Genomic DNA, 23,901 nt, shown 5'->3' on the forward strand with positions numbered 1-23,901 from the left:
ATATCCACGAATTTCGATCGATGTTTAGAAATGAAGTAAAGTACTATAAACTACTTCTAAACTTCTTTACTATAAACTGTGTCTCTGTCCCTAATTTACAATGATATTAAAAAATCAATAAGTAGGCCAGGAGGTATCCACTGTATACAGCCCAGCTAACCAATAGCTTATCAATTTAAAGAAAAATTTAGTTTTTTTGTAGAGCGGTCAAAAATTAAGAATAGATTTGAGAGATTTAATTTACATATTTTATTGACTTATGTTGTACCTACACTTTATTATGTTTAAAATTTTTGTTTGAGACTTTGCCCAGCTTACAAGGATATATTATGTATTTATTCATTTTTATGTAAATTTTATTATTATAAAACTTGCTATAATACAAATTAACTGTATTCAGTTCTATTGAACATGTAGATGAATTTGCTGTTACTTGTTTATTCTATTATCACCAGACTCTTAGACTCCCACGAATGATGTTATGTGAAAGAGTCAAAACTTTCTTCTACTTGATAACATTACCAATTTTCCACGATTCTGACAAAAGTTATAAATCCTTTTACCAAAGTAATAGTGCTGCCTTTGTGCTAAATTAGTGTTGACCCTTTTTCTCGGTATCAAATCACTTTTGGTGTATCTATGCGATTTACTTGTATCACACGATACTTAAATAATAATTGTTTTACTATTTTTAGGACAATCGCAGAGCAGTTCATAGCAGCCTGTGACGAGAGTAGGCATAGTCAGGGTACTCCGGATCACGCTTCTGGGAACCCCATCAAGGCTGAGTCATCAGGCTTCGATTCCGCTAGCAGCAGCAGGCGCAGCAACAAATATTAGATAACCCATGCCAAGATATGGACTAGTGTAATTATGAAAATGTCAGTACATATTAAAATCTTTTTTTTTATGATAGAATCGCGTGCCCACTTCAATGAAAAGAAATGAAGATATTGGCTGTTTTTTTAAAACATGAGAAATGTGAAAGTAGGTACTAAAAAATACTTCTTTTCTGTTTTCAGAATCACAGATTAAAATTATTTAGTCAGTGCAGCCCTGTGAAACATTGTTAAACACAGTTTTACATGCCAAATTCATGTTTCATAGTATTTTATTTTTTTAGTATTTCTGAAGCATGATTGTAACAGTGATGTTAATTTTTCAAACATGAAACAAATGTCAAAGGGATTTTTCTTAAATATTTATTTACAGTAAAATTTCATAATATGTCGACTATCTTCAAATTTATCTAATGAAAAAACAATTCTAAGTTCAACATTATTATGATTATTATAATACTGATTTGAACATCTAAAACTAAATTCTAAACACTTTTAAAACAATGGAAATACAATTTATAATTAAAAAAATGAAATCTAATATACCTATGATTTTTTCAATGTTAATATTGTAACTAACAGAGATGAGTAAATACTAAATACATAATATTTTATAAATACTTATAAAACCTGCGCTTTGTAACGTACAATATAATGCCTACATTCTATTCATAAAAACAATAATTATTTTGATGTAATTTTCATGTTGTTCATAAAATAGCTACAACAGAATCAAATTGGTTTTGTAATTTATGACTTTGGCATATTAAGTAATAAAAAGATTTATATTACGGACACTAAAACGTGTTTTAAAATCTCATAAAGTGTAAATTACACATCTTCACCTAAAATATTATTATTACTAGTTCAGGTAAAATATGAAATGTTTTACGTGAAGTATGAAAATTAAATAGTAAAGGTACCGTGTTGTTGATACCCTCACTAAAGAACACAAGAAAAATATCCACCTACTATTAAACTCTTATATCAACAATTAGATACATTTTTTATTTTGATGTAAAAAATATTTGAAAGTCGCTTAAGTCACCAAAAAGGAATGTTTGGTCAGCTCAATACATTTCGGGCATCATACACTGATAAACAACACAAATGGTGGACTGAACAGAAATTGTTTACTCGCTTTTAAGTTCTTTCGTTTGTTTCTTCTATGGAAGCACTTCACTTTTACTATTGCACGGATACCAGTATCGTGTGGATGTTGATGAGATGTATATTTTAGGCTGTTTTTATGCTGTAGTTTATGTTACGCTAATTTAACTTTGTCAGAAGTATTCAGATGCAGGTATATGATAAGGATTTATCAGAGTAACACTTTTCACAATGTGACTTGCTCACAGGACGATAGGACAGCAACGCAATAAATTATTTTATAAAAATTGTTTCTTTAGAAAAAACTACCTACAATATTTATGTTCTTCAACTGGACAAGAATTCTGTATTATTTGTTGTATTTACTGATCTGAAAATCTGACAATAACCCTTTTTATACAGCATAGTATAAATTCCCCAGTTCATTGTACAATATGAGTGAATTAATTTGACATTTAAATATTGCGAAGGAACAATAAATTCAAACTTAAGACGTTTTTTATGATTTATAAACAATCAAATTTATGCAGTCTCGCTTAGAATTTTCTTTTTAAAACATATATTAACTATGTTGATAATAATAAAAACTATTGTTTCCTGATAAAAAAGTTGTTGGCATGAAGCTGCATATCAAAAAACAAAAACTTGGTTAAAAAATACATATTTCCAAGTTGTATCTCAAAGTTAAATATGCTTTGATATTTTTTTTATATATTGTCGGTATATAAAATACTTATTTGTTAATGTAGTTATATATCAACCAAGCATATAAGAATCATATTAAATGAAATTATTTTGAGACTAAGCGGTTATATACATATGATAAGGTTTCCAGTATACAGGTGTACAAATTTTCAAAAGCTTATATTAGAATAGGACAAGAGATATTTTACATAACTATACAGCTTACCAATTCATAGTAAACGTTGAGATCAAATAATTATCTTTTTGACCAAAGCCGGATCTATCATAGGTTCAGTTGGCACAAAGAACCAAACACTTACTCACAAGGGAGGGGAGAATAATACTCTTATATTAATTTACAAATGTGTATACTCCTGTCCCTTTTCAGTAAGTGATAGGGTGCTAGATCCCATGGGATGTGCTGTTTTTGACTGCTCATGTAATATTTGTTTTCCCCAAAATCTATATAAACACGAAATGTATTATACATACTATTGTTATGTATCTTTAGGAATACATTAATGGTTGAATTTTGCATATTGGTTCATAACAACAGCAGATAATTTAAATAGGAAATATTTTGAGTGATAGATTCATACACTTTAAATCATTATTTAACTAAAATATTTTTATATTTAAATATCTTTGACCCTAAACTGAAACATACATAATTAATTAAAGAACACATATTGTAAGACATATTCAACGAATTAGAAATTCTTACAGATTAACTTTTCTTCACATTTTATCATTTAGATATTATGTTCTATTTTAAAGCCGAGAAATCTGTTACATTTCAATGGATTGTTATTATATTATTTTGTAAATAATTAGAAAAGTAATCATAAACCTTATAACTTTTCACAAACATTTTTTTAAATGATGACATTTTAGTTAATTGAAAACACATACATTGGAACCTCGTTTTACAGTTTTTTTTTACAGGGTTTTGAAATAACACGGTCCTAAAATTAAATAATTTAACAATGCGTAATATTTATTCTGTATTGGAATGTCCAACATCATTTTTCACTTGCTCAGGGCATAATATATAATAATAGTGATAGTGGATAAGCTTCCGTAAAAGGAGGTTCCAGTGTATATTATATAATGTAAGAATATTAAAGCCATTGTTTTTAGAATAAACTATTTATAAGTAATTGAAGTGACATTATTAATCATTAATAACCATTAAAGCAATGTACATACTATATCGCTTTTAGTAAAATATTACTATGGTTACAAATAGTCATAAATATATGTAAATATTATTTTGTTATTATACTAAAACATGAAAAAAAAAGGTTTTTTTAATGTTTATATTTTTTATGCTCAACTTTATAAAATAAATATTTTGATAGTCCTACATGTGTAAATATACTACATATTAATTATAATAAATATTATAAAGAAATATAAATTGACAAATTGAATAAATTATACTATTCATATTTTAAATATGCAATGAGACAAAAAATTGGCAAATTTATCAATATTTTTTTTGTTTCTTTATCCTATAAAATAAACTTAATATATATTTTTAATATATTGTAAGTGTATATTGAAGAAACCTTTAATAAAATACATACATAAACAACATAATTTTTTATTTGTTTATTTTTTATATGTCACCAGAAAAGCCAAATAAAAAAAAACAAAAACACAAAAAAAGGTAATTTCAAAACCATAAAGCCATCACAAAAACATTCAATTTCAAGAGGAAAGAGGTGAAATGTCAATTGATGACCAACCCTGCTCTGGATGTCTCTCAACGACCCAACTAATAAAGATATCTTTAAATTCGCCAAATCATCCTGGTAAACTCACAACAGAACATCAACAAAGTTCTAGAACTTTTTGGAGTGACTTGGAGTTCAGCGTGGCAAATTTTAAGTGAAGATTTGGGGATGAGTTGGGCGGCTGCCAAATTTGCTCTCACGCAGCCCCCTCCCTGTGTGCCCATTTTGACCAAAAAAACTATGAACCCTGTGCCCCACCCCCCCTATTCACTCAAGGGACTACGCCCATGACTTTTTTATTCCCTCGAATGAAAAAAATACATGTTTTGACGACTTTGCTGTGGTGAAGAAAAAAACAGTGGAGGCGCTGTCAAGCATCATGGAATATTTTAATTTTTAAAAAATTCCAAATATGGAAAAGAAGATTGGAGAAGTTCTAGAGAGTACTTCAAAGGCTGTAAAAGGTTTTTTGAAAAAGAATTAACCAAACATATATTTTTTTATATCAGTTCGGTTTCTTTTGGGTACCCCCTTGAATTCTTCCACTTTTCATTAATTTGTTTTCAAACTCAACACAGGGCTTTTTGTCTCATAGAGTTTGTGGGATAAATTACTATTTTATGTAATACATCGTCATGATCGTAGAAAAATGATGTATGTGATTTTCTTCAACTTTACATGAGAGCAGTTTAATTTTTTTTTACACTTTATGTCACAACTCTTATTTTTATTCTTAGAGGTGGGGGTCAGTGCTATTTAAGCTCCTGACGTCACTGCGACCTATGAAGATCTATTGTGATGGGTCCCTGTAAATAGTTCTCGCCCTCCAAGCCCCAGTCTATAAAGAGCCTGGCTACTATGTGGAAGGCGAGAGTTTACATTTTGATAAAACTCCCCCTCCAAACCCAGGTCTATAAAGAGCCTGTCTAGAAGGCGAGAGTTTACATCTTGCTAAAACTCCCCCTTCAAACCCAGGTCTATAAAGAGCCTGGCTACTGTCTGGAAGGTGAGAGTTTACATTTTGCTAAATCTCCCCCTCCAAGCCCCGATCCGTAAAGTATCGGGATATTAGGTAGGCGGCAAGCTCTTTAACATCCTCAGGTTTAACCAGTGGTCCCCCGGGGATAAGGCTACTTTTATGATGTGAAGCATCACATTCACATAGAATGTGTATATGTAGGTGTTTCCTTATCTGCACAACTCAATACATACACCCTTTAATACTTGGGTTAGTTATGTATATTTTTTTCTTTCAACCCTGGAATATAAAGCCTTTATAAAATATTTTCAAGATCTCAACTCAAACTCAATGTTGCATTTTTGTCACGTCTGCTGTTGTTCTACAGTCATAAAGATATGTACTGTTGTAATAAATCAATAAATTGATGTGTACAAAGTGAGATGAATTCATAATGTTCATTTTTGATTTTCATTTGTTGGGGGATATGTCGATTCATAGTAATAAACCTGTCCGCTGGCTTTAAAAAAATGTTTAAAAATTCTTAGAAGAGCAATTTATTTTTTCAATTGAATAAAATACAACAATATAGCTATGAATGAAAAAATAATATGTGGTCTCGTGACAGTGTCACGTACTCAAGACATTTAGAAGATTGAGTTTTAAAACCCTTGCTCTACCACAACTTAATTTCTGTTTTCCGATACAGTAATTTACTACTAATAGCCTCAAAATTGATAGATTTAGGTAAATTGTAAAATTATTATTTTTTTGAATAGACAAATACCAAAAACACTTAATAAAATCTTTATTCATTATAATAGTAGTGTTTTATTAGCTACATAAAACTTTTAAGAATGATACTTAACAAATATTACCATCGCAATGTTGATTTCTTTAAAAGTCATCGTCACTTAGGATATCCTGCATGGGTTTAGTAGAAGGGGCCCTCCTGTTGAGGGATTGGTTGGAGCCGAGGGAGCCCTGCCTACCTGGCGCCCCCCGAGTCAGCCTGCTGGGTGCTCCGCCACTGGTCCGAGGGTGCGGCTCGCTCTCGTCTGAACTTCCCAGGGAACCGAGATCGTCGGATCCACCTGAGATGTATGGAGAAATATAAAAGGATGAAGAACTGAAGAAAACAGAATGAGGTGTTTTAGCTTACAAGAATATAATGTTAAATTAAGTGGTTTTATATATACTGTTGACAATAACAGAGTAACAGTAACCAACCATACTTATTGATTTTTATGATAAAATATATTATATTTTTCTTCTTATCAGCCCGTTTCTTCCACTGCTGGCCTCTTCCTAATTTTTACATGTGTCTCTGTCCTGGGCACTCTGGCAGTCTACTTATCAACTTCTTGTCTCACCATATAATCGGCATTTTATCTTCCCACTATTTCCATAGTATTATTTCCTCACTCCTTATTCGGTCTCTTAAGGAGACGCCCAACATTTTTCTTTCCATAGACTGCTGAGTGCACTTAAATTTGTGGACACTCCTAGCAGTGAGTGACATGGTATCAAGACTACGTTTTCACCGACAGAACACAAGAATTGTATTTATTTATTCATTTTTGGCGGCCTCCGTGGTGTTGTGGTCAAGACGCTTGACTCACACACGAAAGGTTCCGGGTTCAATTCCCGGTGAGAACACAAAAAAATTTATGTGATTTTTCTCAAACCTGGGTGTTCTGTGATGTAATTCACCACGGTGATTGGGCCTCCTGGCTTATTGTGGTGCAAAAATAAATAAATAAAATAACACTAGTTTAAATATTAATGAACTTATTAAGGCTTTTTAGACTATGCCCGTGTCAAGCCACAATAAATAACAATAAAAATACAAAGTAAAATTAATTAGATTAAATTATAATGACATGTGATGCAATAGAATAACAATCTAGAAAAAAAGGTATAAATAATAAATAATAAAATTCCAAAAAATACAATGCAAAAAAGATAATCAGATATACTTGTATTCTTTGGCCTTCAGATTATTTGGGATTTATTTATTCCCAAATACATGCTTCAGCTTTCCAAAAGCAGCCCAACTTATCCCAATTCGCCTAGGCAGTTCGGCGGATTGATTTTATTTTCCCAATTTGATTTTGTGCCCGAGGTAAATGTACTCGTCAACAGCACCGATAGTTTTATTTCCAGTACAAATGTTGCTCGGTATTTGACCCAAAATCTTGGTTATATCTATGTTCATTTTTAGGCCAATCTTTCTAAAAGCTTTGTACAATTCTTTTACCATTGGTTCATTTACATTTTCACTTATTATCATATTGGAACATGAAATGCGGAGTATATGTATCATCTTTTACATGAAGGTAAGATGATCTAAGGGATCCGATCAGCGACGATGTAATATCACCTATAAAACAAATATTTCACATTGAGCGTGCCAGAAATCGAACTCAGGGCCTCGAGAATCTCAACCCAATCAACCACTACACGCTGAAGCGGTATTATTAAGCTCAATTTCCTTTTTTAGGATTTTTACCTGAGCCATCGAGTAGAAAACACCTGTCCAGAGTTCTAATTCTACTTAACATATAAAATTGTTTAATCGATTATTTTTTTTGTAAAATAAATGTATAACATTGTTCTCATAACCGAAAAATGTGGGTGATGATATTCTGATAACTATGAGAACACATTTCATATAAAATATACATTCAATAAACTAATAATGTTGATACACGGCAGTGTTTGAATATCAAACAGTGTATTAAAACATACAGATTAATAATAAAAATACAAAAAAATATATTCATACAACTCATAACAATGTTTAAATAACAAGGCAATAACAATTGCGTACTATTGCAATGTGGTGAGGTGGAGGACACGAGTTAATATAGTGATGTTCAAAAAATCAAACAAAATAATGGTCCACAAAAAAAATTGTTCTGAAAGTAGAAATTAAAAAAAACTATCAGAAGAAGGTCTTAACCACCATCCACCAGATACTGATGCAAAAAAGTTATTAAATTATTTTTTTGACAAATTGCAACGATTCATTTGTGGAGGATCGATAAATAAAAATTTAGTTGGAAGTTTAGAAAGGGTTTATCCAAAATTGCATTTCCAAACCGCGATTCTCCATTTACAAAATCAATCGTCGACTTCGACTAGGCTTTAAGTTTACTACGTGAATCGCAGAAATAAATTATTAGAAAATGTATTTTAGACCACATTGAAGTAAACTAGCACTTTCATTTGTGAATAATTCAATTATGGATGAGTTTTTTTTTATTTTACCCATATCTAATGCTTTGATATCATCGTCATCAAGATTGTCTCCAATCATATCATCATCGTCCCCAATAGAATCATCTATGGAAAAATCATCTTTAGCTGCCATACTTCCAAAAACTTTTGGTTGTTCTCCTCTTCCTGCACCGGCTGTGAACAAGATTTATTTTTCAAATACGTTTTTAATAATATAGAAGATATGGATGAATGATTTATTGGAAACCAAAAACACAATCACTGTTTTGAGACTTAGTTAAAAACGGTAGGAATTTTAGATTATTAACCAAGTTTGTTAGCTCTTGAGTAGAAATGAGAGACTCAGCGATGCCCCATATATGGTGAATTCTTGTTTTTTAGAGAATGTGCAGAATGCTTGATAATTTTATATTTTGTTAAAGTCCAATGTCTCTGGGTATGAACTGAACAAATTCAAACAAATAGTTGTAATTCACCGCTGTAATTAGGCCAGGCCTCCTTGCCTGGCCTATTGAGCAAAAAAAATGTTCTGTCTTTTCCCATCAAAGTGAAGTAGTGTTGAAATAATAAAAATAATATGTTGTTTTTAATCTCCGAATAATAACACTGACCGCCAATGTCGTAGCTATGGTAACAAGCTACAAAGAAATGTGAACTACTTAATATAGATGTATGTGTATTATGAATTGGTATCTCTTTATTTCTAATCATTATTTCATCTGAGATGCAGTTTGTAAGGGAGTGACATATGTATTTATTATGTCAGTAGTATCAAGTATGTTAGTAAAAACAAATTATTGATAGGTGGAATGTAAATTGAATAAAAAATGGAAAGATTTAAAAAATACACAACATGAAACAGGCATCTTCAACAACATATGTTTTTACATATGTACTATTGCGTACTATTATAAATGTAATGGTGTATTTGATAATACAGTGGTATTATAGACTCCACGGGTAAAACATTTGTTGTGGCTCGTATAAGTACAGTAAAATAAAGTCGATACAAAAAATCATATGTTACCTGCAGTTCTTACTCTAAGTCGTGTTCTAGGTCTTGTTTCCGGTCGTTTTTCTATTTCTTTAAGTTCTTTTCTCGGACTATCTTCGTAATCAAATTCATCTGCAATAAATCAATCTTGTTACTATATTTGTTTTGTAAATCAAATGCACCGCCAGTCTGAGGAATTCTGTGGTCCTGTATCATTTTGAAATCAAGAAAAAAAAGCAACGAATCCAAAATCATATTAGAATATTCTTTTGATTTGTGTGAATTTGATTGTGATTCACACAAAATAAAAGTTTAGTGATTCCGAAGATATGCAACAAATATGAAACAAGAATACTAAAGTATGGTGTTCCTGTTATGTTCAATTTATTACCAACTGGATGCAATTATGAATCTTCTCTATCCCCTAGAGAGTGGCTAATTTGGGAATATTTATTTTTTCCATGCGACTAATTTTTTGCTTCATATATGGCCACTGATGATTAAACGTCCAAAAACATGAACACGTGAAATCAAACATGATGATTTTCATTTAGGACATTATTGCGACCTTGTTGGTTATTGAGCATTACCCAAAACACTAAATTGGGTTGAATTGATCAAACCGTATTAGTTTTATTTCCATTTTTTAAGCAGTTTTATACACCATTTGACATTTCATCATCAGTGTGGCCATTATATGAAGCAAAGTGTCGTCGCATTCAAAAAAAAATCTTTAAATTAACCACTCTCTAGGGAGTAGAGAAGATTCAGAATACCACCACAAGTCTTAGAAATGGCACTACCGAGAGAGACAAGGCCAAAATAAGAGAATGGCTATTTGATCAAGAGTGTTTTATGAATAAAAAAAAATATTTCTTATTGTAATTTTGATATTTATACTTAAATTTTGTTTTTCTCGCTCCTTGTAGTTAAGCTAGCAGTACTTAGTAATAGATAAATAGTGTAATATTTTGTAACTGCAATATTTTTCATGTATTTTTTGGGTACCTTTATTGTATTACAATATCTGTACTTCAGAAGCAGACATGCAAATCCAGAATTTGATGAAATGACATTTCGGTTTTCATATCCAGTTTATGATCATGTCCATTGATTTGGAAGAAATGTAAGTCTTATAATGAATGAACCAATGTATTAAGATACTGAATATACAAGTTAATGTTATAAATCACTTGGAGAAAGTAGATTCTTTAGGTTTGTGTTGAACATTTGACGTATGGATTTGCATCCGTCTGCCTCTGGGGTACAGATACGTTTGTTTTAAATAAGTCAATAAAGTAAGCTAAAATTTAAAGAAATACTATTATATACCTGTATCACTTATATTAACAAGAACATCCTCCGCTTCATATTTCTGAATAAGTTTCAGTGCAGCAGTGCGCCTTTCCTCGGCAATCTTTAATAAAACAATAATTTACTACGTAAGTACTTCATATAATCTGAGAAATGTTAAAGACACGTCATGGTTATTAAAAATTTACATTTCAGGTCCCAAGTAAAATACATACAAAAATTTATTTAAATGTCTGATTTTTTTATTTATTTATTTATTTGGATAAACAACAGCTATAATTATTTTATATATATATAACAAAACAAATAAGCCAATTACAGGTTTTCACAAGAAGCATTACAGTAAGTTAAAAAAGATTCTCGAACATAAAATGAATAGTAATTTAATGTAAATCCGAAAGAAAGGAAAAAATACTACGAATTATTTTGAAAGCAAACGCCGTACGTCATTAAAATTATTTGAAAATAAATCTATGTTTAATAATTTATTACTTACATTAAAATTATTAAAATTTTTCCATAAATATGAATTTTGCCTATAATTAGATGCATAAGAAACGAAAATTCACATTTAAACATATGATTTTAATTGTTAAAACTCAAAATATGGAAGAGGTGGAAAGTAATTACTATTATGACATCATTTTAAACAGAACAATTTCAATATATTTTTCAATAAACTGGTTTGTACCTCGGCTTCAACGGCTTCTAAACTACTGAGTTGTTGTTTCAAAGCCTCAATGCATCGAAGCTTTAAAACATAGTCATCATATAACTTCTCGAGCTCCAATTCCAGGTTCTTGAATTCCGCTTGATAGGCAGGCCTGAAAAATGAGACCGCATCCGTGTTTTCATTTGTAGATTCTTTATAAACTTTTTTTCTTTCAATTGCAACAGATCAATCTCAAAAAGGCAGCGAGGATCTTACAAGTAAAAATTACTGACTTATATTTAAAATATTAAACATACTGTTTATTTCGTAACTGAATTGAACAATTGAGATAAATCAAAGGTATCAACATAACACACTTGATCTTCTGCATGGCTTGTAGTCTCTTCTCAGATCTCTCCAATTCTGCTCTTTTTTTATCTATTTTAGAATCCAGAGATGCTTCACTTGCCGCCACATTCTCTATTTGCTCCCGGTAAGTTGACAATTCCTTCTCATAAGCATTACAAGCTTTTTCTACGGTTGTCTCTACTGATGTCATATCTAATGGGCGACTGATAGCCTGCTCTCGAATTTCCTAGAATTGAAAAAATGTTCAATACGAAGAACAAGTATACGATAACCTAACAAACTCAATAAATCACATTCTAATTCCCTAAAGCTCCGCAAAACATTGTTGGGGATGCAAATGCAAATGTCTGACATCATGCGGATGCTGCGTGATTGCAAATACAGACTTCTGCAACTAAGTAGACAGAGGATAGACCCTTTATACCCTGCTCTATTTTCATAAACAGACTTTTGCTTTTAAAAAAAAAATTAGCACTAATTTAACAATTGTCAATATTTATCATTTGACTAATACCGACTATGGTTTCAGAACACAACCTGTTACATTGTCAAAGCTCTGTCAACTAAATATATTAATATGCTGAAAACCAACATAAATGATTCATCAAAGCTTAAATATAAATCATTCTCTAGTTAAAAAAATCTGCAAAACAAAGCATTAACAGCACAAATTTAAAAAAAATATATATTTTACTTTGTAGTCCACTTCTTTTCCGAGTAAATCATAAAGAACAGCACCATTGGCGGTAATCTCTGTGGCAAGCTGGCGTGCCTTTTTCAAATCTTCGATCTGTAATCATAAATATCCTTTTATTATTAAGTTAAATTTACAGACTAGACTCAAATACATATCCATCAAATATTAATTTCAATTACTTTTGATGATATGTCAAATTGAAATGTCGGATCCTCAGCATCCACAGATTCTTCATTATCAACTTTGGCTACATTTAGAGCATCATAAAGAACAGATGTGATTTTCAACAACTCCCTAACTGCGTAACCATCTGCCCCATATAACCGTTTGGTGTTAAGTTTAATGTTGGCTTTAGTCATCTGAAAATGAAAAAAATACATGTTATCTAAAACCTTAGTTTCTTACATAAGCGAATTATTTTTATTATTTCTTGAATGGAAATCATGATCGCTGCACTACAACGCAATACTGTTCTCGACCAACACTCGAAAGCAAAATAAAGAAGACAGAGGGACAAATCTACGGATTGTTGCTTCGGAAATATCAAGTGCGTGCTGGAAGGAAAATCGCTATTTAATTACTTTACCTCGTATACCACAAAAGTTCATTAAACATAGTATACATGACCCTAGCAGTGGGTATGAAATTGTGTCCAGATATTTGTAGGATTTTGCTTGCTGATGCAGGTAGGCTCCTACACCAGTTGGAGTATTGACTTAAGAAACAAAACTGGTGTTCAATGCGTATTTCTTACTTGTTGAATTAAATACATAACTTGGTTATGGCGTGGGAGAATAAAGGCTGATGAATGGACTGGGCTGACTGAAAGAGCTGACTGATGTTACCATGCCCTGTGGTCCTTTTACAGGTCTTGTTCTTTTATTCTTGACGTCTCTATAGAGGGGATGAAGTTGATGTACTCAAAAACGTTGTGCCGTCATCCAATTTTGTTGAGTTAACGTCATATGCATAATAAAATTACTCTTGCACAGTAAAATGTATAGATTTAAATAAAAAAGACTAAGTTGCTTCTTCAGTCAACGGTCTAGATTTCTGGTAAAATCAAGCGGCGCGTGTGTGTATCCGGACTATGTTGTGAAGCCATTTAAATCCTCAACAGGTGTAAAAAAAATCAAAAACTAAAATGAACTCACCATGAACTGAGCAGCAGACCTGATGATCGTTATCCTTTCATCCATTGTATTGATTCCACCATCAAGATGTGTTTCGGGATCAAAGCGTTGCACTAGCCATTTCAACAAGTTGGCAACCAAAGGAAAATTGGGCTGCCTAAAGCTTTCCATCGAGACATTTTGAGGGTACCCAAAAGCTCTTAAATGCTCTGTGAAATCTAAGTCGAGACAAAAACAACTTGAAAGGTGCACAGCAAAATCGGACTCATTGACAAATATTAAAAAATTATTTCAATGCTATTCTGCTACCAAAACTGACATACTGTCATATTCCTTGAAGCAGTCAAAGTGTAATTTTTATGGCTTGGATTCCTCTTATGATTTTAGATTTTGGATTTAATCACATATAGAAATTAAAAATAGGTTTTACTTACTTCTTGAGTCCCTAAAAGACATTATCTAGCCTTCGAGATATTTAAAACTATTATGTTAATAAATTTAATGCCTAGATTAACAAACTGTCACACTCCCTAATACTGTTTGATATGCGTTTCCATGGCAACTGGGGTATAGATAAACAAACTGATCTACATAACAGAGAAATATCACATTATTTCATTTTTTTACAATTTTTAATTAATAGGGGTCTATGAAATACTGTCTAGTGAATTTTTTTTTTGTATTTATTAGTAGCATAAAAATATTTTTCATCTTATTTTTAATTCCTGCAAACACGGCTCATCGCATTGGCCACACCCTGTCACAATTCGGTTAAAGTTTGAACTTTGTGATGCAATACAATTACAAATATAATTAATTTCACATATTTTTATCGGTAATTGTAATATGTGACATTTCCCTATTAAGGAGGCTTTAGGGAAATAAACAAAGCCATAAAACAGAGATAGCACCACATCTTGCCCGTGCCTGAAAACTATCAACAATACAGAATCTGATAGTTAAAAGATGTATTATAAATAAATGCCTTTGTTGTTTGATCATTAGTAATAGTTAAAAATCAAAAGTAATAGTAACAATTTAGATAATAATAACAATAGTAGAATCTTTTTTATATAAAAAAAGAAATGCTTTTATAAAACTTTAATATTTATTACTTTTGATTTTTAACTATTACCAATGATCAAACAACTCGGTCTTAGGGTTACTATATTGCTTGCAACAATATTATTGTAAATAAATTCATCTATAAAAGATAAAGTAAGACATGTTTTTGAATATCAATTGAGAAAAACACTTAGGGCCTTAAGTATAGTGGTATAATTCGGACGGGAATACCATCCTTATTATAGTGATAGAATAAGGATGGTGGTAGTTTATGCCGAGTTTATAAGTAAGGCCCTTACGTTTGCCATTTTTTTTAGAATTCAATCAATAAAAATAACAAAATGAAAACAATTACATTTTGCACATTAAAAAGCCTATTTTTTCAACAAGCAAATACTCTTTGAAAAACCAGCTGCATTGGTAAAAAATACAATAAACATTAATTTAAATACATTCTTACACTTACATATTAACTTGTATGTTTACTTCTCTGGTGAGAATTTAACTACAATAATAAAATTAAGTAAAAGACAAGATTCATGAAAAAGAATTAGATTTATTGAATGGCTAACATTATATAATACACTTTTGAGTGTTACAATTAATAATTTTAACAGTTGAAATATTTTTTTATATACTATTCCAAGAGATACCACAATGGATTGATTTTCTGAAGGACATTAAATATTTCTCTATCCGAGTAGATACTATGAATGAAAGTTTAGCGTTTTTGGTTTCTACGGATAACCATTGGGTTATAGATTGGTAACTACTCGACCAATCTACTGAAAGTATCATAAATCGTGTATTGTTGGGGCCATTTTAAGGTTACGTTTCTCCGATGCAGCTCTCTTTATCATCAAACGTTCTCTAGCAGACTTTTCCTTCCTGAAAAAAGAAGATAATGATATACATATATTAGAAATGAAAGAGAGGTGATACTTTTATCCACATATTTTTAATAGCCAGTTGGCTGGTTGTTAAAAAAATAATGGATTTAACTATCATACATACATTCCATTGTCACTTCCTAGTTAGATTACGTTGAATATCATCATCATCATCGTACCCCTGTCCGCACCCAATGGCGGGTAGACCACTGCATTGGTACCTACACTAAATGCAGTGTATATAAATCATCAGTGTCTTGAAGATAAGGTGATCAGTATTACACTGCAGGTGCTAGTTGAGGAACATGAAACATTGCAGTGTAGAATCAGCTATTTAATCAATATTTCATGTTGGCCTACCTAGGAATTGAACCTGGGACCTCGAGCTCCCTGTGTCTGGACGGATGAATAGAATTTTGTGCATAAAAAAAAAACAAATTCTGAACCTTGGTTTTTGACTCCATGACAACTTTCAGGTAAAAATCCTGAATAAGGAATCGAGTGAAAATAAGTATGCCCGATACTTAGGACCTGGGTTTGGAGGAGGTGATTTAGCAATAGATATGAGAATGCTCGCCTTCCACTCAGTAGCCAAGCTCTTTAAAGACATGGACTCGGAGAGCGAACTAATTGACGGGGACTCGTCACAATAGATAAACACAAGTCACAGTGACATCAGGAGCTTATATAGCACTGACATCCATTTTTTAGAATAAGAATATAAGTCTTGGCGGGTTTGCTTACTGCGAGTGACGTCCCGAGTTTGATTTCTGGTAGGGTAAACACCATAGATGATCGAGAAATACCGCAATTGCACCATCGGGTGCAGATAGGGGGTTTGATGATTGATACTCTATCAAAAAGTAACTTTCAACAGATTTATGACTGGCATTGGACTGAAAGTATTTAGTACAAAAAATATTACCTTCTTCGGATCATCTCAATAGTTTCAGGATCGATTCGAGGTTCCGTATCTGTTGCCTTCCTGATGAGGTCTCTGAGCTTCCGCATACAATCTGCTACATTAAGCTGCTGGGACCTGGTCAGCTCTGATTTTAATACTAAATAGCCTTCATTGGTGATCTTGTTGGGATACTGTGTAAAAGAAAAAATTTTACACATGAAATTTTTTAATATTTCTTATAAAGCAAGGATTGGACTATCTGTACTATTTATTGATTCAATGTTAACTTGGTGAAATGGAAATTGTAAATATTAATTTTTTAAACTACATTGCTGTTATATTTTCATATTGCATTTAGATACATTTTCATGCTACATTTTATATCGACGGTAAAAGGTTAAATGACCAATAATGAACCATGAAGTAAATTTTTGTAGGAATTGAATACATTTGTGGTCAATTTTTTCTTATAGGATTCACTTAGTGGACACTTTTTTCTCATAGGATCTACAGATATGGACACACATCACAACTTTCTTCTTTTAAAAATTTTTTTTTTTACTTCTGATAGGATCGTAGTTGATGCTTTGAAGTCAATCTTATTTAATTAACATACTGGAACACTTTTGTTGCTAGCTGTTTTTTAAAGAGACACAATAATAGTGGGTGGCCACCATATAATTACTTCAGTTTCGCATAAGCTTAAGCCCTCTTTTCACTACCGATGTGTTCTGGATTGACAGCTATAGTTGTCATTTCCTTAATAAAAGACACGATTTTGGCTGCTATAGCCAGTATAACTGCAAAAGTGTTCAAATGAAAAATAAGCATAACTTGTTTCTAATTTGAATCAATTTTTTCCAAAACAATGCAGGTAAAACAGGTATTATGTTAAACTATTAAGGATGTAGGATAAATATCAAAACAGATTTTGATGTACACCTAAATGATTTTTTTTTTTTATATAAATCAGTTTTTGATATAAATGCCAAAATTTAAGTCCAATATTCATGGGTGTCGGCTCACACAACGCAGCTTAAAATTCTGAAAGCGGTAAAACTCAATTTTGGCTATAGTAATGCATCAGTCACATAGCTTTTTAACCGTCGATATAGTTTATATACTTTTATCTCATTATTCGTCATGATTTATTTTTATCAACATATACGGCAAAAATGCATTTTACCAAAATTATAATCTAAACATATTTGGTTTAATTAACGCATACAATACTTTTTACCCAAGATTTAGAAACAAAAATCAGACCTTCAAATTATATAACACATTCAAAAGAAGTTTAAAACAATTTTGAAATAAATGTAAAAATCAAATTAAATAATAAAATATTTTAAAGGATTAAACAAGAAAATCATAAAGCACTGTTTCATAAAAAACGTAAACAATACTTTTTACCCAAGATTTAGAAACAAAAATCAAACCTAAAACTTATATAACACATTCAGTAGAAGTTTAAAACAATTAAAAAATAAATGTAAAAATCAAATTCACTAATAAAATATTTTAAAGAATTAATATAACAAGAAAATCATAAAGCACAGTTTCATACAATAATTATACTAGAGGTTTAATTACCATTCACCGCCTTTGAAAACGTTCAATAGGTTTGTTCTATAAGAACAATATCCTACACTAAATATATCCGATACATGGTAATAGCCAACTAGATTATAATTCTCCAATGTGGTCACCTTATCAAATCACTTTCTCAGATTCTATTGAGAGAATTCAGAATAAGTTTCTTAGATGTATTAATTTTAAGATGGGTTTTTCTAGTAATCAATTAAATTATAACAAAATTTTAGACTCTCTTAAATTAACTAAATTGCAAGAACGAAGAACATCGACCGATCTTACGACTTTATATAAAATAATAAAACCAATGTTTGATACCCCTGATCTACTGAAATTGATTTCATTCTATGTACCACTTAGGTTAAGCAGAACATCTACAATATTTTATTGTCAAAATTCTCAAACGGTAGCTCAATATAACTCACCTATTGTTAGATTACAGAATATCGGGAATGAATTTGCATCATATTTTGATATATTTAGTTTATCTCTGCCTAACTTAAAAAATAAAGTGACGAACATATTTTTATCAAAAAGAGCAAATCAACTTCGGAAGATTGGGTTGGAATAGTTATAATTTGATTGATTAATGTATTTTGTTATTGTATAATTTCTTTAAAATATATATATGTATTTCAAGTAATTTATAATGTGTACAGTACGAGTATATTACTATTTCATACTCGATTTTTTTATTTTTAAGCACTCTTTATACTACATATATGTAAATGGCAGAAATGCCGTACATAAATAAATAAATAACTATTGCCGAGTTCCTGGAGTCTATTTAATACGGTATTACAAGTGTACACTATCCGTGAATTGTTGCTATAAAATAGTGGCAGCTGTCTAGCAATTCACCTAGGCACCCTGAAGTTGATACGGATAATTTATTTTATTTGAAAAACTAACAGTTCTATGTATTTATAGTTAACCTCAGTACCAATAACAGGTTTCCACAAATTGTGCAAAGTAAGTAAAGAAATACAGGGTGTTAGGCAGACAGTTGTCCAAAAGGAATAGGCGACCAAGGAAGGCCATTGCCGACTCGATCAGCCCTGATAAACTAGATTTGGCCTCACTGTCAAAAGGGGGGTATTTTTTTGTTGTAATTTTTAGAAAACAGAGCCAATATTAATATTTTGAACTGAAATAAATAAAAAAGGAGTGGACACAATCACCAAAACGACGTTTTGTTTTTATGTTAAGTGTTGTTATGTTCTAGTAATTATTTGGTGATTTCTATAAGAAAGTTTTTTAGCTCTTTTGGAAATTTTGATAGCTCATAATTATTTATTAACTTGATACCTGCACCAAATAATAATTTTACAAGGACATAACAACACTTAATATAAAAACAAAATATCATTTTAGTTTAAGACATTAATATCAGACTTTTTTCTAAAAATGGAAAAAGAAACCCTGGATAGTGGGCAAAATCCAGGTTATTCAGGCTGATCGAGTCGGCAATGGCCTCCTCTGGCAGCCTATTCCGTTTGGACAACCGTCGAAATCTTTGATAATTCTCAAAACCAAGCATTCCTATACTTTTGTTGGTTAGATTAATATAATGATATTAGAGCTTTTAGATTATTCAAGAGTTTACTAGTTCGAATTATGTAACAAATACATATTTTTTTACTACATCAAAAACCAATAAAGTATTATTTTTCTTGGTCATGTCATAACACAAGTAGGCTTACCATACGGGTTAAGTTTTCTCGGATGGAAGGATGTAACCATTCAGCTGTTTCAATTTTGAATCTGAGATCCACTTTAGTGTGAACTTTATTTACATTTTGACCCCCCGGACCAGAGCTACAGGAATAAGTGATACTCAATTTTTCGATTGGAATATAACCGGAAAACTTCTCGTTGGGATCAGTTGGAACCTACAAAAATAATAATTAGACAATATATTTACTAAAACGATTATAAAACCACACATAGGTAATTTTTTAAGGCGATTGTTTTACTTACAAAATTCGGTGTATAAATTTTCAAAGAACTCGATGGATACAAGTTTTCAAGAGAAATTGCACTCTTGTAAGAATAGGGCCGTCCTAAAACACAAGCCTGACCATGTGTACAGTAATTTAGTAGAATTCTCCCAAGTTTTATGAACGACCGACTCATTTTGATCGCGTTAAATGAGTGCACAGTTATAATACATAAAATCAGGAAAAATTAACCGTGCTTAGATAACCTATAACACAAATATACAGAAATAATCTGAAATTCTGAAATCGACCGACAGATAGCTGTCAAACTGACTATAATATCAAAGACAATGAAAAATAAAATATAATTCCATAACATTTCTGAGATTACCATAGATTCATACTAACCACGTCAGATTATCGTATTGTCTATTATCAAACTTTTTTGTATTATTTTTATTTTTGCATCTAAAAATTAACACTGACAAGGTGAACAAAAATACTACTTTATTTTTCCATCGCAATACAGGTACTTATTTTATATAAAAATCAAATTAACATATAAATATACATATCTAAAAAAAAAACAATTTTAATAATTTTTACAATATTTATTATATTTCAAAAATAATATAACTGTATATATTTTAATTTCACACCTTGTCTAATGGTCAGCGCATGTACCTACCATGCAAGATATTTCGGATTCGATTCTTGACATGGTTGACACGAAATATTCATTTAAAAATGTGTTTGTACACTAGAATATTTCATAGTCCCTGGACTGGTACCTAAAGCGTAAGACTGATAATCTTATGTAAAAAATCAATCAAAAATAATCCATTATGTAAAAAAAAAAGATCAAGATACACTGCGATTGGTGTTCCAATGTAGTGCCCAATGCACCATGCACCAATGGCGGCCTCCGTGGTGTAGTGGTCAAGACGCTTGACTCACGCATGGAAGGTTCCGGGTTCGATTCTCGGTGAGAACACAAAAATTAAAAATGTGATTTTTCTCAAGCCTGGTTGTTCTGTAATGTAATTCACAACTGTAATTGGGCCTCCTGGCCTGTTGTGGTGCAAAAAAAATGAAAATGAAAAATGAAATGAAAAAATTAGGTGCCGAAAGGGAATGATGATGACTAAATTAAATAATACAAAAATACATAATGAGAAAACATAAAAAGAATAAAAATAAAATTAAATAAAACATAAAAATAATGTAACACATAATATGAGATATATTATTTTAAAGAATAATTACAACAAAACAGTTTAATGAAAATAACATAAAAAACAACAAAAAATATTATTATATTCTAATTGCAAATAAGGAACTAGAATCCTAACCGTTCACGCGCTATGTAGCTGCAAGACGTGTTGGGATACTTATTCTGCAGCGACCTACAGCTGATTTTTATAAAAATAGCCATATTTACGATTAATTACCCATAGTAATAATAATTGGTTTTTAAAAATCTCTTTTACGAGTCATTCCATATAACGTAAGTTCCTAATTACTCTTTTAACTATCGTTTTATAATTAGCGAAATTTGTGTAAACTATAAAAAGAATTCCTCGTGGTGCAGTGGTCAGCGCGTTTGCCTGCCATGCAAGAGGTCTCGGGTTCGATTCCCGACATGGTTGACCTGAAACATTTATTTAAAAAGGTGTTTTTACACTAGAATATGTCATAGTCCCTGGACTGGTACCTCAAGCGTAAGACTGATCATCTTACCTTCATATAACAATAAAATGATTAAGATACACTGCGATTGGTATATCAATGCAGTGCCCAATGCACCATTAGGTGCGGAAAGGGAATGATGATGACTAAATTAAATAATACAAAAATACTTAATCATAAAACATAAAAATCATAAAAATTAAATTAAATAAAACATAAAAATAATGTAACACATTATATGAAATATATTATTTTAAAATAACATAAAAAACAACAAAAAATATAATTATATCCCAATTGCAAACAAGGAACTAGAATCCCAACCGTTCCTGCGCTATGTAGCTGCAAGACGTGTTGGGATACTTATTTAGCAGCGACCAACATGTGATTTTTATAAAAATAGCCATATATACGATTTAATTACCCATAGTAATAATAATTCGTTTTTGTAAATCTCTTTTACGAGTTATTCCATATATGCGGAAAGGGAATGATGATGATGATGATAAAAATAATAAATTCGAGTAAACTATAAAAAAGGCAGATATTTTTTAAATTATAAAAATGCATTAATAATGTAAAGTTATCACGGAAATCGCTCCCAGAATCTCATGCATGCTAACATGTAGATATAGCGTGCTACCTATAACCGTACGAAAGTTAACTAATTAAAAAATCTTCAAACATATGATTTCAATTTCCATATCTTTAAGAATAAAAATAAATAATTCAAATAGATGCAAATCAATAAATAAATCATTATAAAATTTGCAATATCATGGTGTGAATAAATCAGTAAGAAATCAATCAGAAACTCTCGTCTAAAATGCTAATAAATAATTAGAAATATGTAGGTACTTTAGTAATAACAAAGAACACACACGAAGTGTGAAAGTCATTGCTTTGTCTACCCATGGCTAATATTACATGTTAATTAAAAAGTTCAAACTTAATAGATTTAAAGACTTATGGTAAACTTCTACGAGATTGGATTATGTTTCGTTTGCTAAATCACGAATACTACAAAACAATTAACCATTAGCATTGTTTTGTTTGGCATACCCTTAATGGATTAAAATTTTGACAGAAATTAAATTACGACCCAGGGGCGGAACGTAATAATGCGTTCTTATTATTTGCCAAAATATTTATTTTATCGGATCATTTTCAACTAGTAATACTAACCATTTTAGAAAATAAGAATCAAGATTTTGTAGTGTGAAGAGTGAGGTTCGAACCCCGGACCGTGATAGTACTTCAGAATCATAATCCGGTTAATTCTAATGAAATATGTTTGATGAGAAGGGGTTTGATTACAATATCATTGTTTGAAATGAATCCGTCGAAATAATAACAAAACAGTTTATTTTATACAAGCCATATCTGTAAAAGAGCCTCAAAAACCCCCACAAGGAAGCTTATAAGAAAAACAAAAATTAGACAAAACAGTCTTCTGAAAGTCTGAAGATGCCCATTAGTGGGTGAAAGCGCTAATTGGTCAAATACATAAGTGGAAGTGTACCAAGTATTTTTAAATTAATAACTTGTATATAAATATAAGTTATTACATCAGAACCCAAATATTGTTTAATTGAATAAATATACATAATATAGCTATACTGTATGAAAATAGTTATTTCGGTATAAAGATTTGCAAATGAGCACCGCTTAGAACGCTTTAGCTTCTGCGATGCAGTATGCGGTTTGTGGTAGAAAAGTCATTATTTTATCGATGTTTTCTCCACTTTATTCAATACCTACAAGTGTACGCCGCTAGGCACTGGCAGTTTTGATTACATACTTATTTGCAAATCTGCAGATCAGAGAACCTCTCGACTGGTTTTCACCTACCGCTATCAGTTTGATTGCAACACTAGGTATTCCTGCATTATGCAGTTTCGTGTATTCCTTCTTAATCTGAAAAGCCACCGCACGTCCCTGTTTTGTCCATACAGCGTGAATAGTGAACAGTACTGGGATCATAGACCCCGTGGTAGAAGTAGGCTAAGATGACACGGTCCGCAGCAACTCACTGCCGTGTGTTGGTTGGTGAAGTAATTAGCATTAGCATCACGAATTCACTATGAA

General features: G+C 31.2%; 3 protein-coding genes across 3 annotated transcripts in view; 1 reads left to right on the forward strand and 2 right to left on the reverse strand.

The window, feature by feature from the left end:
* Positions 1-1,893, forward strand: part of LOC148285139 (uncharacterized) — a 165,636-nt gene extending 163,743 nt beyond the window's left edge. The window contains exon 6 of the mRNA XM_088229722.1: positions 696-1,893. Coding sequence (XP_088085848.1) covers positions 696-840 — 145 coding nt within the window. The 3' untranslated portion in view covers positions 841-1,893. The remainder of the gene's footprint in view (positions 1-695) is intronic.
* Positions 1,894-4,774: 2,881 nt separating this feature from the next.
* On the reverse strand, positions 4,775-14,263 carry Cluap1 (clusterin associated protein 1). The gene is made up of 10 exons (XM_088229701.1): positions 14,167-14,263; positions 13,754-13,950; positions 12,779-12,958; positions 12,597-12,692; positions 11,911-12,128; positions 11,573-11,705; positions 10,900-10,984; positions 9,601-9,699; positions 8,604-8,747; positions 4,775-6,424 (listed from the first exon to the last, which is right to left on the reverse strand). The coding sequence occupies exons 1-10, from the start codon at positions 14,186-14,188 to the stop codon at positions 6,228-6,230; spliced, it is 1,371 nt and encodes a 456-aa protein (XP_088085827.1). The 5' UTR covers positions 14,189-14,263; the 3' UTR covers positions 4,775-6,227.
* Positions 14,264-15,333: 1,070 nt separating this feature from the next.
* On the reverse strand, positions 15,334-20,529 carry LOC148285141 (large ribosomal subunit protein mL62). The gene is made up of 4 exons (XM_088229712.1): positions 20,165-20,529; positions 19,888-20,076; positions 16,613-16,782; positions 15,334-15,685 (listed from the first exon to the last, which is right to left on the reverse strand). The coding sequence occupies exons 1-4, from the start codon at positions 20,318-20,320 to the stop codon at positions 15,592-15,594; spliced, it is 609 nt and encodes a 202-aa protein (XP_088085838.1). The 5' UTR covers positions 20,321-20,529; the 3' UTR covers positions 15,334-15,591.
* Positions 20,530-23,901: the final 3,372 nt, after the last annotated feature.

This window comes from Micrasema longulum, unplaced genomic scaffold (genome assembly GCF_059751315.1).
Source record: "Micrasema longulum isolate JH-2025_06_02 unplaced genomic scaffold, ASM5975131v1 h1tg000055l, whole genome shotgun sequence".
NCBI classification, from domain to species: Eukaryota; Metazoa; Arthropoda; class Insecta; order Trichoptera; family Brachycentridae; genus Micrasema; species Micrasema longulum.

Bases quoted from the DNA above. Each gene is read 5' to 3' on its own strand.
- Cluap1 (XM_088229701.1), bottom strand. From the start codon at position 14,188: ATGTCTTTTAGGGACTCAAGAA. The intron at 11,706-11,910 runs GTGTGTTATGTT...CTCATTTTTCAG, and splicing joins CAAGCCATGCAGAAGATCAA to GCCTGCCTATCAAGCGGAAT. The intron at 10,985-11,572 runs GTACAAACCAGT...GTTTTATTAAAG, and splicing joins TAGAAGCCGTTGAAGCCGAG to ATTGCCGAGGAAAGGCGCAC.
- LOC148285141 (XM_088229712.1), bottom strand. From the start codon at position 20,320: ATGAGTCGGTCGTTCATAAAACTTGGGAGAATTCTACTAAATTACTGT. The intron at 20,077-20,164 runs GTAAGTAAAACA...TTATTTTTGTAG, and splicing joins AAATTTATACACCGAATTTT to GTTCCAACTGATCCCAACGA. The intron at 16,783-19,887 runs GTAAGCCTACTT...TCTTTTACACAG, and splicing joins GAGAAAACTTAACCCGTATG to TATCCCAACAAGATCACCAA.